Raw genomic sequence first — 17,393 nt, forward strand, 5'->3', positions numbered from 1 at the left:
TCACACTCTTTCCCCCTGTGCTGCTCCCTTAGGGGTTTAATAAGGACACAGTGAGAGTGTGTGTTCCTGTGCCTTGATAGCAGATACAATAAATCATTTATCAAGGTTACATTTGATTCACTTTCAACACACTTTTAAATATTAAATACTTCCCTGATTTGGGAATTCTGCTTTGAATAAAATGATATTGGATTATGAAAGACACTTAAAACAAGGCGTTTGATTGGTGATTAATTTGATTAATTTAAGATTGAATTATGGGAATATTAAAACGTTCCATTCCATAGTTTGCAGCAGTTTTATTATGTGTTTAACTTGTATGAGGCAGCCTGGATCTTTTTTCATAAGGGAAGAGCTTGCTGAAGTGGAGCCTCGTGTTGTGAATGTGTCCTTATGCGGTTAAACGGAGCCTGACTCGCAGGAATCTCTGCACAACAGTAAAAAGCCTCTGACTGGTTAGAAAAAAGGCAAACCAGCTCCGCGCGCAGAGACGCACGGCGCCTCATCCAACCAGCGCCAGTCCCATAAACCAGGGGGTAAAACTACGCGTTCAAACCAGCAAAGTGACTGCAACTGGAGGACACGTTTCTCTTTTGGATTATTTCTCTCCATTCAGCCGCAGAACTATTCTTCTCCCGAAGTGAAAGTAAACGATCACAGATGAATTCTCAGCACTTGGAAGTGGGTGAAAATCCAAGTGGCGTTGTGTGGATTAATTCTCGAGTTACGATGCATCCGAACTTTGATTCGAATATAGATTCACTCTCCGAGGAGTAAGAGTATTATCTGTGTTATTGCGGAGTTCAGGAACTCTTCCTTCACCCGGATCCCCATCACCCGTGGAAGTTGCGATTTAGATGAAATAGACAACAACGCGCATTCTAACTGGATTTACACCAGCTGCTCTTGAATGATGCCTGCGTGTCTGACGGGGATTTACTGTCTACTGGCATTTCTACACATTTGTTCAGGTATGGTTACTTACTCCCAAGACAGACTTCCTTATGTGTTTCAGGGACGTTTTAAAATAGCTGTTAATGTAATGGAATAGGGGTGATGAATTTGCTAAGTTTGATCCATCAAGCCCATCTGAGGGTATTTCTTTCACCTTTTCCTCAGCAGAATCTGTAGGTGCCCCCTTGACCCATGCTGTGTTCTTGTTGAAAGTGACCCATTTATCCACATGTTCTGCTGCAGTAGGCTACAGCAACACAGCCTTTTACAAGCAGCTCTTATCACACCGGTGGACATTAATCCGCAATGAGGGTGCAAAGAGCAAGAACAGAGCGATAGAGTCGGTATATGTAAGGGCATGTTTAATACCGTCAACGGCATCTTCAAAAGCATGAGGGGAGTCAAAGTAGGACATTGTTGGTTATCATCCTCAGTCAATGGGTTCATACATTACATGAGTTGCAGGAGGAGCACTTGGATAGAGCCTTTGTACCAGTCTGACCAGTGAGGATGTGTTACTTCTAATGGATGGAAACAAAGTAATCGATGCTGTGACAATTGTATGCATGGCACAATCACTATAGATCATTCTGAAGGAACTTGTATTTTTTGTTGTGGAAAAAAATTAAGAGTTAACTTTGGTCTTTTGGTATTTTAGCTTTTTCTTATATTTTGTCCCTTCATTTTTGAGTACGCTACACTGTATACAGTATTCTACAGCCTGGCTGCATCTATTACCATTATTATCATTGTCTAATTTCTTGATTAAATTATCTATTTGGTCTATAAATTACTTGTGCAAAATGATGATCAGTGATTTCCAAAGCCCATAATGACGTCCTCAGATGTATCTTTTTGTCCACAACTCAAATATATTTAGTGTACTGTCAAAGAGGAGTAAAAAAGAAGAACAATATTCAAAGTGAAGATGCTGGAATGGAGGGTAAGGGTAAGGTTTAGTTCTTACAGTTTTTTCTTAAAATTAATTAAAGCACTAAATCGATTATTGAAATAGTTAGCAAACCATGAAATAGTCCACAACTGATCAATTCATCTATACATTTTCTGATGTAATTGCTTACCAACACGTGAGACAGACAAAAATAAACTTTGGATTATCCATTATACTGTATGCTGGTGCTGTGTCTCTGTTGGAGGGTCAAGGTTCATTCTGGGAAAATGAACTCAAGCATAACATTGATATAACACTGATACTGCAGGTGGAGGTTGGGTGCACATCAGCAAAGAAAAGTTATTGTTGGAGTGCTGACAGCGTACTCAGGTTAATCTAGATTTTATTGGCTCAGGCAGCATCGCCACCCCAAGACACACTAATATAACGCATTATTTAGTAAGGCTGCCCACTCTCAGTCAATAATTCAAGTCATTAGTGGTTTTGTTCTTAGTTGAGTCAACTAAGAACAAAACCACTAATGACTTGCTGACAAAGATTACTTTAGTTGATAGGTCATTTATTTCAAAATAACTTATAAGCACATCTTTGTTAAATTGAAATGTGAGCTTTTGCTGGATTTTCCGAGGAGAAACTGTCGATTAAATCAACCAATCGATTATAGTCGACAAAATCCTTTGAGTCATAGTCACTTAAGAATGCATTTATAGGAAACAACCGTAACACAGTTCCAATAATATAGTAATAGTAGGTAGCTTGAGGCAAGATTTTTATTTGAAATTATTTTAACCAGACACCTGCTGTGGGTAAACACGGCCCACAAAACACATTTTGAGTTAAACACAAGGAACACAATACCATAAATAAACACGTTCTTTCTTATATTTCCACATATATTTCTCAAATTCTAAGCTATTACTGTAATTGTAAAGTAGTAATTTATGTCACAACTTTCAGTAAATAATCTGTCAAAAGGCCAATGAGTCTCTTCTTGGAACCACAGGGAAAGGAAAATACCGAATCACAAATGTTTTTAGAAATTCGAAGAGTCCCTCAAATTCCCCACTGGCGCCAGTCTTGTTCACTCTGTAACACAAAGACAGCTGTCAGTAACATTAGCAGTGGTCACAGACTGAAAACAGAACAATATATTTTCAGCACTAGAGCTTTCATAAGTGTCTGACTCTGAGTGATGGCTTTATTTGGCACTGGACTTCTTTTCTTTTACAGTGTAGAGGCAGCTTTTCCCATAGTTTATGCTCAAATGTGGGTTAACACTTATTGGGTTTGACACATTATTTGAAATTAACATATTATGAGTGTTTTTTTATGTAACATTTTCCAAACAAAGATGAAACACCAAATTCCTTTTTGTGACCAGAAGCTGCTCAGTGTCAACATGTGGATTCAGCCTTTTAGCAACTGTTTTCTTTCATTTCCGTAGTGGTGACTCAAAAGAAATAAACTTAAGTTTGCAATTCCACATGAAGGGCATGACAATGTGTATGACACCAATTTTCCAGTTCGTTTTCTCTCTAAATTTCCCAACTGACAAACATAGTAATTGTGCAATCCTGAGCATTTCAAAAGTTCTGAAATGGATTGGCGCTATTCTATACAAACCAGGAGAGTTCTCTAATCATTTGACAGACAATATGGCGAATGCACACCTGACATGAAACAACCACTTTTCCCAAGCCCAGATAATAGTAGAAAATTAGCAGAATGTACATCCTTGATTGTGTTTACCACATCCCACCATAGATTATAGGGATTTCTTACCTTATATCCAGGATAGCTGCCAGGTTTACATGCCTGCCCTTGAAAAAACTCCATGCCTAACAAATCGCAATCAGAAAGATTACATGTTTTTTCCAGCTTAATTGTGTTTAATGTACACAAACTCATTTTGTTGTAAAGGTTCTTGACTGTAAAAAAAAAACGCACAGAGGTCCATCATTAAGCTGTTAGAGCCATATTGTTAAGTGACTTCATAGCCCTCTGAACTGAGGGAAACCTGCAACTCCCCTTCGCTGGGACTTTATTCTCTGCATAATAAATCTGCCGACGGTAATTGGATGATACATAATAATCTAAATGACGGCCATTAAAAGCACATGCTCGTGTCGAGATGGCTTTGTCCCTTTTATCCTGCGCATCGAAATTATGCATCCCCAGAGTGATCGGCCTCGCCATTCCACCTGCTTTGTTTGATGGTCTGTAAACACTGTCTCAAAAGGAACGATGGGAAAATAAAAGAACAACAGGCTCATCCTGTTGTTCTTTGTAATGCTGGTTTAGCTTCCAACAGGATTTGAATGCTTTGTTAACGCTCCAAGTTCAGCCAGGGCTGATGGGATTAATATCTTCATAATAACCAAACTACTGTAGCTAAGCTAATAACTAGGCTAATTACTTTAGCAATAAGTGACCGAGGCCCTTTGAGGCTTATTTTATCTTTATAGACCCCCTCGTCCATGTGTTATCATTGGAGGAGGAACAAGTACAAGAGGGGCTCAGAGACCTGCAGAACACAGCCTAATTCCATCAGTGGCGTGTGCCGCAGCTCCATTGGGAACAGTGTGATTGAGACATCTGGCCGGTGTGCTGGAGTTAGTTTCAAAAAGGTCAGAGTTCACGTGTACCTACTCATGCTGTTTGGCGATTGACACTCGTGGCTGTGAGAGGTTGCCCGTTGTGACCCAAAATACTGGATACAGAACTGCCGGACTTTAAGTAATGATGGCTTGATTGTGGGGGAGCTGGCCCGCTGCGTCCTCCTCTAAGCTAACAAGGCTCCTCCCTGCAGTCTTTGTGGTGGTGACAGTGATGAGCCCAGTCCCACTGCTAATGAGCACTCCTTCGCCATGGATGATGGGACGGATGGGACATCTTTGCAAGCTGGCGAGAATTCCTTTGTTTGTGGGATGGAATTGTCAAATTGCTTATTTCCTTCCTTAGAGGTAATACAACTGATAAGCTTCACTGGAGACCATTTTGGTTGGAAAAGCATCCTGTTTAATGTTGTTTTTGTTGGAAAATGTGAAAGACTCAAGGTGTGGCTCATTAGCTGCTTCACACACACTGACTGAAAATGTGTAGAAACGACTCTGTTATTCAAGTGGTGCTCTGGTTTCTTGCTAATTTAGTATGTGCTTTTTTGTTCTTTATAGCTGGCAGGAACTCTGCAGCACACAGTGCTTTTTCAGCTTTGAATAGCTTAAAGGCTTTGGAGCAATTTATATTTCTCTCACCCATGCTTAAAACTTGGTTTTAGGTGTATTTCTAGACTTTTTAAGCCATTTTTGTCTCTATATTTTGAAAAGGTTTATTGGACAAACACCTTTAAGCCTTAAATGATGTGTTCGTTGTTACCCAGAGCATCCACAGACTCAGTCAAGATGAGGTTATGCCAAAGGAATGTTGTTTGATACAGGTGTTTTCGAGGTCATGATACCCATAAAAAAAGTGTGAACTTAGGTCCCCTGGAACTTATCAGGCAGAAAAACCGAGAGTGTATCCCTGTAGTCCCTCAAACCCCTGCAGACGTTGCTGCAATTGTTTGCTTCTGACTAAATGTGCATACATGCATACATAATGGTGTTAGCACAAGCTCGATTTTTAAATGTGTGTTTTCGGATTGTGTGCTGAAAGCTGCGTTTCATGATTGCTTCCCTTGTTTACTCACTGGTTTCCTGTGGTGCCGTGAGGCCGAGCGGTGCTGCCAACCCTGGGGAAGGGAAGCTACTGAGAGCGTTAACAAGCCCCCGCAGGCCCGGAGTTCACAGGTCATCAGACCTCCTCACATATATGTATATACGTACAGACACAACTCCTCATTTTCAGGATGATCAATAACGGATTGCTTGCCCCACAAAAGGTAGCCTGAAGGATCCTCCCACACTTATTCTACTTCCTTCAACCTCATCTTTAAAAATAAAATCACAGCATTTTTTCATTTATTTTCTCCATCTATTTTTGTTGTTTTTATTGGCAATGTTTTATTAAAGCACAGTAAAGACCTCTTTAGGCGCAACTACACAATGCAACGTCAATTTGATGATCGTCAAACAAATAAACAGCTATTTTAATAATCCAATAATTGTTCTAATGTTTTGCTTCCACAATGGCAGAAAATGCTGTTTTCAGCCTCTCAAATAGGAAGATTTCAGTTTTAAATCATATTAAAGCGTATTTCTAAGAATGTTCGACAGACAATACAAGACATTTGAATTTGAATACACCACATTTGACTGTGCGAAACTGGCATGGACATTTTTCCCGATTTCTTTTGACATATCTAAAATAATAATCTGCCAGGTAATTGATGATGAACATAATCCTTAGCTCAAGCATTAGCTTAAACAAAAATAATTCACAAAAACAACTTCAATTGAAGCATGCATAAAGCTGAGTAAAATAACATAATAAACATGAAGGTTCATGGTTACTGCCCCCCTCAGAAAAGTATTAAATCAACCAGAGACTATTTTTACTAAACAAATACCATGTTATTTAAGTATGAGTTATTTAGACTGTGGTTGTGTTCTTAATACTAGTGTAACAACATGTTTACCATCTAGAGATGCTCCTTGTAGGTTCAAACTAAACTGTCCTAAACGGTGCACATAGCTACGCTCATCTAGACAGACTAGCCTCCCTAAACTCAGAAATTCCCGTGGGTTTGTGGTTTTCTCCGGGCTGTTTGTACTCTTTCGGTCTTAGTTTCAGAGGTCAGCGTCCAGCTATGGTTGTGCGATGAGGATAATTACTTCTTCAAATGAATCTCCTCTTTATAGTTTTAAGACATAGGTTTATGGTTTCACCTCTGATATTTAAGAATGTTTGAGTTTGTTCGGTTTATGTGTGTTCCCTATTCAAACTGTGCCACTGGAACTACAGTTGTGGCCCTTCAACGTGTTCACCCCTGCTAGTGATGATTGAAATGTTATAATGGTCCTCATGGATTCAGGGTACCAGAGTAATTGGGAGAGTTAATATTTTTGAAAGGGCAGCTTTAAAGGTCGTAGCAATAGTGTAACCTCCTCAAGGTTACATCTGTGTGAGTCATCTCCTCTCCAGCCAGCCGGATAATAATCAAACGAATCGATATGGTCCCGGTGACTCGGCTTGTAGGATCAATATTCCAGAAGCTACTGTTGCGTCAAGTTCAATTTCTTGGTACCACTTTACAATAAGACTACCCTTATAAAGGGTTTACGAATAGTTTGTAATTAATTTATTAATTAGGTTGTGAACACTTTATAAATCATTAATAAGCTTTTATAAGACATGAGATAAGCAGGGCAACTGTGACCGGTTGCTTGCCAAATAGTGGGCCCACATTTATCTGAACCATTTATAAACCAGTTCTAACATAGTTTTCATACATCAACACAGGCTCACCATTTGGCAAGATGACTAAGCCTTATGTTGGCTACTTAGCTTCGTCTTCTTCATCAGCCAGCATCCTTAGTATATGTTGTTCACTGAGTTGATTCTCGCTAAGTAGCCAATGTAAGGCTTAGTCATCTTGCCAAATAGAGAGCCTGTGTTGATGTATGAAAACTATGTTAGAACTAAATGGTTCTTAATAATTAATAAAGTGTTTACAACCTAATTATAAACCCTTTATGAATCCTTTATAAGGGTAGTGTTATTGTGAAGTGGTACCGATTTCTTTATACATTCAACCGCTTTTATTTTATGACATTACTTTGAAATTCTTTTATCAAAATGTATTCTGGCAGCCTTGATCAGAACACATCTAAAGCACACCCAGCATTTTACTTCAAATCCCAATAAGCCTTCAGTGGGGATGAAAAGAGCGGTTGGAATGAGGCCAGTATGAGCATGGAGCCCTCAGGACTGTCCTTGTTATTACAGGGCGAGGACCTGCCTAATGTTACCTTCATTAACCAGAGGTTGGTGCTGGAATGTCTCTCAAAGCATCTCCAGCATTTTGACATATGGTCTCATTAGCTAGTGAGAGAGCCAGTGGGAGATATTACGATTAGTGGGCAACCGACATGGGTTTTCGATTCGTTGATTGAGAGAGCAAATGACCTATATTATATATATATTGCAGATAAATGTTACGTTTTTTTTTCGCGTCTGATTAAATACAAAAAATCTGCAGTGCACATATTCCAAATAATACAAATATATCAGCTAAATAACCATCGACAGACAATCAAAGAAAATTGTGTGAAAAAAAAACGTATGAGTGTATAATCAATGTGCTTTGAATGCACCTAAGAGCAGCATTTATCAGCAGTAAGCAGCATATCCTTGTTTCTTAAAGACAATTAAAATGTCCTTTCCTGGTGTTGGCTCAGTGGAATATTATAATTAATAAATATCAGCCTTGATTTTCTCACAATGGCCTGATTTCGCTACTTATATGTGTTAAAAACATGACGTTGCACACTATTATTAAACATTTAGCCCTTTAATGGGCATGCACATACAAATATTTAGAAAAATTAACAAATTAACAATTTATTAATATATCTAGGCTAAAATTATAAATTTCAAAATGTTCATATTTATTATTATCAAACCTTTATGATACCTTTATTAAAGCCATATTACACTGTGGTGAGACTGATATTACGGCCTGGATACCCATCTAACACCCTCAACCATTAAAACATTCATCCAGCATCTTACATATTTTGATTATATTTCACTTACTGTATCACAACTTTTTTTCATTTCTTTTCATTGCTACTTTTGATATCTCACTGACCTGCTCACAAGAAAATAATTATCTTTCTATTTTCTCCCCCCGGGCATCAATCACTTACAATTTTTCCATTTGCTAATTCAACTGCAGTTTGTGTACATAATACTGACTATTTTATGGTAAAAAAAAGACAGTGTCTTGGTTCTGGCCTGCAATTTCTTACATTTCGTGTATCCATTTTGGTTTTAATGTAGCCCATAGGCTTCTTTTGCAAGTCTTTCTTATTGGGGTTGCAGAGTTGGATAGAAGTCAATGACATCATATAAAAAAAATGTCTTAGGTTAATGAGGGAAGGAGAAGGAAGGGGGAAAAAAGTGTAGACAGGATTTTGTCAAGGTGTTAGAAAGAGGCAAGACGTGCAGTCTTTGATGGTTTTTTGGTTTGATGAAATACAGTAATTAACATTCAGACTATGTATGTATGAAAGGATGAAAAGAAACTCCAGACTGTCATTAATCTCACAGGCATTTTGTTCCCATAGCTTGTGATTTTTCACTGCAATGAGAACTATTCATCAACCAAATTACCTGCACTGTTCTTCTCACTACAAACAGCGGCTTTATTTTGAAATACAAGATTGGTATCAGTTGTTGACTGTAGCCAGACTTTAAAAGCTGCTTTTTTACCAAACAGTGATTTTTTGGCAGTGAGAGGAAGGACAAATTGTTGCGTTTTATTTTCAAAAATCATTGCCACTACGTGAAAAAGTCGAGTGGAACCTCTCCTGAACCAGCAGATCATTACAAATTTGGCCAAGATTTTTAGATTGCTTGCTAAATGTTTCACTCTTTACAGCAATTTATCAGTAACGGTTTACCGCAGAGTGACCCCAAACTCAATCCATGCAACATGGAAAACAAAGCCTGAAAGCTTGGCGTATTCCTCACGTCAACAACCAACGACAAGCCAAGCGCCATGGTGTTGATCAACAACACAACCATGAATGGAGCCAAATAAAAAGCTGTTCATACAGATAGATTCTCGAATTACTACCACATGAGCAGTTGTAATCCCTTTCGAAAAAGCACTCAGAAAAGTTTATCAAAGCCTTTAACTTTTCATAGAAAGATAGCATTGAAGACACTTCATAGCAAAAACGTGGGGAAGAGCAATTTGTCAAGACACTGTTAAAATAATATTTGCCCAGTGGAAGTGATTGACACAAGCAGGTTTGCTGTGAAAAAAAAAGGTCAGTATAATATGGATTTCCTAGAGCCGCTTCTCTCCCATGCTGATCTCTGACTTCCTGGCTGATCGCACTGCGGTGCTTTATTGCTACTTGTAGTATTGCTGCAGGCACTGTAGATAGAGTAGTGTCTGAAAACATGTACACATATATAAGAATGAAGAATCCTGCCTTTATATTGGTCTCTTGAATTGGTGTTGTCCAGGCGTATTTTGTATATAAGTGCATACGTACATGTGCATGAAGATCTTATAGTTAAAATGAAGAGTGTGCTTTTGCCAGTGTAGCAATAGGGCACCAGCACCAGCAGGAGTAGCAGCAGCTGTGTTTTGATAAGATTTGCATTTGGCTCCTTGGCTTGACTGCTGCTAATGTTTTAGACACCCGTTGCTGTTTTTCAAAGACGGACTGCTGCCTTTAGATTTGAAACCAGTTTGAGAAACAAAAAAAACACATTTGAATGTTCTTTTCTCTATGAGCATTGTCAAGTTAGTGTGTTAATTTGTGTGAAAATACAAGCAATTGTCACCATTTCATAAATCTCAGTCTACACGTTTAAACATTCTTAATCCTGCATACATTATTTGCATCTATAATCTTTATCTATTAGCAAACACAAGTAAAAAAGGTGGCAGGCAGCTCATATACAGTAGCTGGAAATCAGTTTCACAAAGGATGTGATGTGCTTTGCAATCCACATTTGTATTATTTGTGGCATGTGGATAGTGGTGGTCTAATGGATAGTTAGGTGGGCTGAAGACCGGAAGGTTGTGAGTTCAAATCCTGCCAGGAACACCACCACTAGTGTGCCCTTGAGTAAGGCAATCAGCCCTACTCCAGGGAGAATGTCCCTGTAATCGGTAATTGCAAGTTGCTTTGGATAAAAGAGTCAGCTAAACGAAATGCAATGCATGGTCAGTAGTCACTACTGTCAGTAGCTATTGCTACTGCTACTGACCATGCTACAGATACAGCTCCTCTACCACAACCATCAGCAACAAGTGGACATGGAGAACTACATGTTACTAAATCCACCACGGAGAATAAAACAAAACAATATTTGCACCGGGGCCAATCACAACCTTGTTACGCCACTGTGTCAGACCTTTATAATACTGTACCAATCTGAGCCTGTCATTAGCAAAACAAGATTATATTAGCCCTACATTGCCCTAACCAGTTTAGAGGCTGCAGGATGAGGACCTCTCTCTCAATAGCGGACCAATTTCAAAAACAATATTTTCATTCCTTAGACACAAAAACCTGGTTGAACTGAACGGTATTAATACCAAAGAGTGGATATTCTGACACAGGTTTCAATGCAAAACCAAGCAATAACTGAATTGACTAAATAATAGATAGATGGATAGACAGATAGATAGATAAATAGAAAGATACTTTATTCATCCCAAGTTGGGGAATCTTTTTGTCACAGCAGATAAACATTAAACACTTTAAATTAAATATATACATATTCTTAGTAAAAAAAGACATATACTGTATTCAGAGGGGTATCTAAAAACTATAAACTATACAGAATACATTAGAATACTCTCTCATATAGCCAACAACTAATCATACAGTATAAACATAGTGTACTACATAAAACATGGTGTCCGGTAGCTTGAAATAAAAAGTATAAATAAGTATAATATGATTGTTCAGAGTAACAATCCAGTCTAAATAAATACAGGGCTGCGGCTACTCATTCGGCCATTTAGAGATGGAATTCCTGTGTGTCTGCTAATATTGAGATACTACATGTGTTTTTCTGTGTTTACATGCACATATTTATGAAGTGGGACTTTAGTACCCAGAAGTCCTGAGTGGGGGTGAGGATGTGTGGATGTGTGTGGTGCTCAGGGCAAAGTGTTTCTCCCTTCACAGTGCGGCAGTTGTTTCACATCTGGCCTGCCACTACCAGGGGCACAATTAAGACCCCGGAATAAATGTAGGTCATGCAGACATGCACTTGTGACATGCAATGACACAGCATGCAGCTAATGTAATATTAATGTAGGTTGGTGTAGCGAAAAACATTTTAAATGATAACTTTCAAGCCTCAGAGGAGATGAAGGAAACATGATAAAGTAAAGCTTGTAGAAATGAAGGCAGTCGGGTTAACTGACTAAACAATGCACTGTAGACTAACTGAAGAGAAGATTTACACTCAGTCTGTGCATGATTAACCAAAGTGGATTTGTTTCCTCTTTTATCATAACAAACTACATCCTTTCCACTCCAGTGTCTGTCCCTATTCTTGGAAAGCTTTCAAGCGCTGCCTGAGTGAGAATCAATGGCCTATACAGCCTGTTTACTTTCCACTGCACATTTAATGGAGTGAGGATAAGCCTCTCAGAAGGACTGCTGCTGGCCTTTCCAGCCAGTTGTATCACAAATACAGCTCAGCTTAACTCTATTTTTCACAGCAATATATAATCAGTATAGACAAATGCTGACACTATAGGGATTTACCAGAGGTGGAAGAAGTACTCAGATATTTTACTTACTGTTAACACCACAGTGTAGAAATACTCTGTAACAGGGAAAAGTCTTGCATCAGTGTTTTAACTTAAGTAAAAGTGCAAAAGTATAAGCATAAAGATATACCTAAAGTACCAAAATGAAAAGTAATCGTTCAGCAGAATGGTATTTTTTTGGAATAATGCATTTTATTTTTTTGTGTGCTTATGTTTGAGCTGGTAAAGGTAAAGCAAACTTTAACTAACTGATGTCTATTTAGTTGATTTATATTTTGTATTAATAATATAAACCTGGACAGTAGCCTGTATTGTCAAATGAATATAGAGGAGTAAAAGTATGACACAATTGAAATACTCAAGCAAAGTACACGTACCTCAACATGTACTTAAAGGTCGGGTAGGTAAGTTTGAGAAACCGGCTCGAGATACACTTTTTGTTATATTCCATGGAATGCTCTTAACATCCCGATAGCAATGAATATCTTAAATGCTTTGACAGTAAATACATAAAAAAATGTCATCTGTGGAAGCCGTAGTACTGTAAAAAGCACCACCAATCATTTGAGCCGGCCCGGCTCAAATGATTGGGTGGCCTACCTGCCTGTCAGCCTTCCATCTGTGCACAAACTTATCTCGTGCCCTCATTGGTCATGTGCGCGTTCGTGTGTGTTGGAGGAGGGGCTCTGTAAGGAAGTGGCAGATTTTTTCCGGTTTTGTATTTTCAAATTCTAGCGCACTCGAGCTGGTTTCTCCAAAATTACCTACCCCACCTTTAAGTAAATGTACTGTTCATTTCCATTACAGGGCATTAGCAGTTTACAGTATTAGCATAACTGGGAAGATGTCATACACACTTGATCAGCAAATCATGTTTGAACAAATGTAAAAATTTCAATGAACTGAATCAATATGATATGGTTGGATTCTTTCAAACTGCAGGAATATATAAGATCTCAACTGTTTGTGTTTTAGTTTGGTAGACAAACCCAGACCACAGCTTGTGTGTTATTGACAGCCTGATGGATTTTCTTTCCAGTTAAAGTGTCCCGGTGACCTAGTTGGCTCAGATGTTTATCGTGTACCAGCAATGTTCTGGTCTGGGTCTAACCCTGGGGGCTTTATTGCTTGGTACCTTCCCTGTAAGCATCTAACAGCTGATAAGTAGATTTTATTTTCACAATATTGTATTATTGCACAGTCCAAAAACACACACATAAAATAAAAACAGTTAAGGAACTGATTGCATAATGCGTAAATTAATATTTGCACACAATTCTTAATAAAGGAGTTGAAAAAGGTGGTTTAATGATGATACAATTATTCTTTAACAATTTGGATGATACTGTATACATAAAAAGCAAATAATCTGATCTGTATTTAGTCTGACAAGATTTGTTATTTGAGGACATTTTTGGAATTTCTAGGATTGTTTTTACTATTATCAGACATTTAATAGCCTACATGATTAATGTATTTATTGTAAAATTAATTGACGGATTAAATAATATTGAAGACAATCAGTTGTTGCTGTTCCAAAATCTTTTTCTGCATCTTGTCATATGAATTCTTAATCCCTAGAGTGTAAAGCAATCGTTGTGCTTTCCCACTCAGTCCGTATCTTCCCGTTAACATCTGGCTGCTGCAGGTAGGAGGTGTTATCTTGTTCTTGACCTTGACTTTCCTGCAGACTGCTGCATTGTGGATTGTGTTTTAAGTAGGTTTCAATAAAAAAAACTCACACATTTTGAAATTAAAGTTCTTTATAACTCTCCATGTGATTAACATCACCTTTACAAATGCAATTTGAGAAGATGAAATGTGTCATAAGAGAGAGTGTGGTTTCAGACACCTTTGTCCTGGCCACACACAGACATTAACACACTCACATTCCTTCCCCCACATACTTGAGATTGACAGTGTTCAACTGCTCCACTTAATTGTAGTTTATACAGCCTGAGAAAGAATGTCTGGCATTTATTGGTTCCCTATGTTTTACTTTTAGAAATGAATGAGGGTTTGGAATATGTGTCTCCAAGGGATGAGCAACACAAATTGTTTATTTTCCATTGAGCCTTTGTTTGTCTTTGTTAAAGGAATAAACAAATGTTTTTTGAAATATGTTTATTAACTCTCCTGTCGAGAGTTTGCTGAGAAGATAGATATTCTCTCAGCTAAAGCTAGCAGACACAGCTAGCTTGGTTCCTCCAAAAGCTAATAAAAGTCCTTCCACTAGCCCCTCTAAAGCTCACCTATTAACTTGTTATAACTTGCTTGTTCATATGAAAACTGTCAAAATGACAAGTTGTGGTTTTACAGGGGGGTTTTATGCTACACGGTTTTTTCTTAGCACTGCTAGCTAACAGTTTATTTGCTCTGGCTTCATATAACCAACATACATACAGTAAGAAAGGTAACCCAGGGTTGCCAACTCTCACGCATCTGGCGTGTGACACACACTTTCACTCTCAATCTCACGCTCTCACGCTGCCCAAACTATTCTCACGCCAAAAACAAGATGAACCGGCGATCTTTTTTGGTTGGTTATTTACAATGTGGAGTTGAGAGCTGCTCAAGCTGTCGATCCGCCCCCACCACTCTTAACAACGTTAACAGACTGCAGAGCAGTGGGAGCCGGTTGGTCAATCCCCGACCCTTCGCGCATGCGCAGATCTAAGATCCAGTAGAAATGATAAGAAAGTAAAAGTCTGGTGCTTATTGTTCTAGTAGGCCAAAATGGAGTCAAAGAGTTTTTTATTTTTTTAATTTAACCTTTATTTAACCAGATAAAAAGCATTGAGATAAAATCTCATTTACAATGCTGACCTGGCCAAGAAGGCAGCAACGTTACACATAACACATAACACAAACATATAAAATACAGAGAACATAACTAAGAAAACAAAAGACGAAAAAAGCAGTCACTACATTGTGCACATTAGGACAGTAGGAAAGGCACTACTTATTACTGCAAGAGCAGCTGGTGGTAAGGACTTCTGACAACTTCAATTTAAAACAGGCGATAGAGACAAGTGCCGTCAGTTTGAGGCGTGATTGAAGGTCATTCCAAGACCAAGGACCATAATAAAAGAGACTCCTTTTTCCAGCCTCAGTCCGCACAGCAGGAACCTGGAACCGTATCCAGGCACTGGATCTGAGGTTGTAAAAGTCACAAACTGGAGCAAATCTGGCACATATGTAGAGTGGAAGCTTTCCTAAAATGGCTTTATACATTAATAAAAACCAATGCTGCATCCTACTTATAGTGAGTGAGGACCATCCGTTTAGGCTATACAGTGTGCATTGATGAGTCTATAGGGTCATTTGATATAATAACGCAGTGCAGCATGGTAGAGGTGGTCAAGTTTGGCCAAGAACAGTGGGACAGGCAAATCTATAAATGGTGTAAAGTCTGGTGCTTATTGTTCTACTAGGCCAAAATCGAGTCAAAGAGTATATAAGAGTGTGTTAATTAATATATTTGGCAGTTTGGAGTAAGTCTGTAGATTTGTCTGTGTGTGTGTTTCATGTATAGGCCTCTCACGATAATTCATTTTGTTGGATACATTTTCCCGGAAATTATTGCGATAAACAATAATATTGTCGGCACCGTTGTATGACCATTTAAGACCACTGACATAATGATAATATATAATAATAATTCAAGTACATCCTTTCAAACTGCTAGTCACATCCTCATGTAAAGTGCAATTTATCGAGGTCGGAAAAGTTATCGAGTTCATTTTTATTTATCGTACGATAAGTCAATTAATTGCTTATCGCGACAGGCACACAATAAAAAAGTGGAAACAAACATGTGTGTGAATGAAACTGTGCCCTTTATAGTCTGTGTCCAATATTGTGTATTTGTATATATTGTATATATATCCTATATATATGCTAAGGTCCCGCTACTGACACGACAGCAGTCATTTAGTGCGCATATGTGTAAACCCATGATATCAAAATCTCACTCCAGCCAGGTACCCAAAGTTGGCAACCCTGGGTAACCTTTCATCTGACTCTTGGCAACAGAGCAAAGTATGTATTACCCAAAATATCCCACTATTTCTTAAATGTAAAAATATAATAAGCACATTGCTAACAGCTGATCCAGCCAGACAATTTAAAGCAGACTTCAGTTTTCTGCCTGAATTAACGTCATGCTTCATTTGTTAAAGTTTGCATGGGTAAGCACTTAGCATAATCATTTCAGTTATTTATGCCTCACTATAGAGACAAGATATTCTTCTGGATTTAACTTTTAATAAGTACTACTGTGCATGATTGTCTTTTTCACGTTTGTGTACTTGTAGATAAACAGGTCTCCCTTTGATGTAGCGCTGAATCCACATTCGGCAGAACTTGGCCTTAGAAGAGAGGATTTGTCAGATGTTTTTCTGACATTTCTGTCTGATCAGATGTGCTTAAAATACTAAAGGTGGTGCAGCGATGTACAGCAAACACTTGCATAATATCACCCACTTGTCACAATAATACTTTGATGCTGCGTGTCACAGACTCAGGCGGATGTCTAGTCTGGGTCTGTGAAATGTATTTTAGGATGGAAAAGCTGACAGCATTCACTTATGTTTCAGACATAGAGTTCATTCTGCAATATAAAGTCTAACTTAATCCGCTAATTTTGTCCAAGTGAAGTGGAAACTGGAAAATTCCCAACATCTGTTTAACACTTGCTGGATGGTCTAATTAAAACAACATTATTCCTCCCTGACCACTGATTAAACATGAAATAACTTCAGTAATTGACTTTCTGCTCTGTGAAGCTGACAATTGAGCAGCCCGACCAAGCAAAGAGGCAAAGGCAGAAATTCCAAAAATATAACCCGGTGTGGGCATTTATTAATTCATGACACAGCCTCAATCTGCTGCCCACGTGAAAACAGTCACAGGCCACCACAAGGATCTCACACACACACACACACACACACACACACACACACACACACACACACACACACACACACACACACACACACACACACACACACACACACACACACACACACACACTACCAGCCCCCTAACAGACAGGGAAACAGAGCCTAGATACAAACACACACTAATCAGCAATTAGACACAGGTGGTGGG

At 38.5% G+C, this 17,393-nt stretch overlaps 1 protein-coding gene across 1 annotated transcript in view; it reads left to right on the forward strand.

Annotated features, from left to right (window-relative positions):
• Positions 1–491: 491 nt before the first annotated feature.
• LOC104954836 (roundabout homolog 1-like) overlaps positions 492–17,393 on the forward strand; it is a 92,875-nt gene continuing 75,973 nt past the window's right edge. The window contains exon 1 of the mRNA XM_010782025.1: positions 492–971. Within this exon, the coding sequence (XP_010780327.1) occupies positions 911–971 (61 nt within the window). The 5' untranslated portion in view covers positions 492–910. The remainder of the gene's footprint in view (positions 972–17,393) is intronic.

The sequence above is a fragment of the Notothenia coriiceps genome, unplaced genomic scaffold (genome assembly GCF_000735185.1).
Source record: "Notothenia coriiceps isolate Sejong01 unplaced genomic scaffold, NC01 NC01_scaffold00000495, whole genome shotgun sequence".
NCBI lineage: Eukaryota > Metazoa > Chordata > Actinopteri > Perciformes > Nototheniidae > Notothenia > Notothenia coriiceps.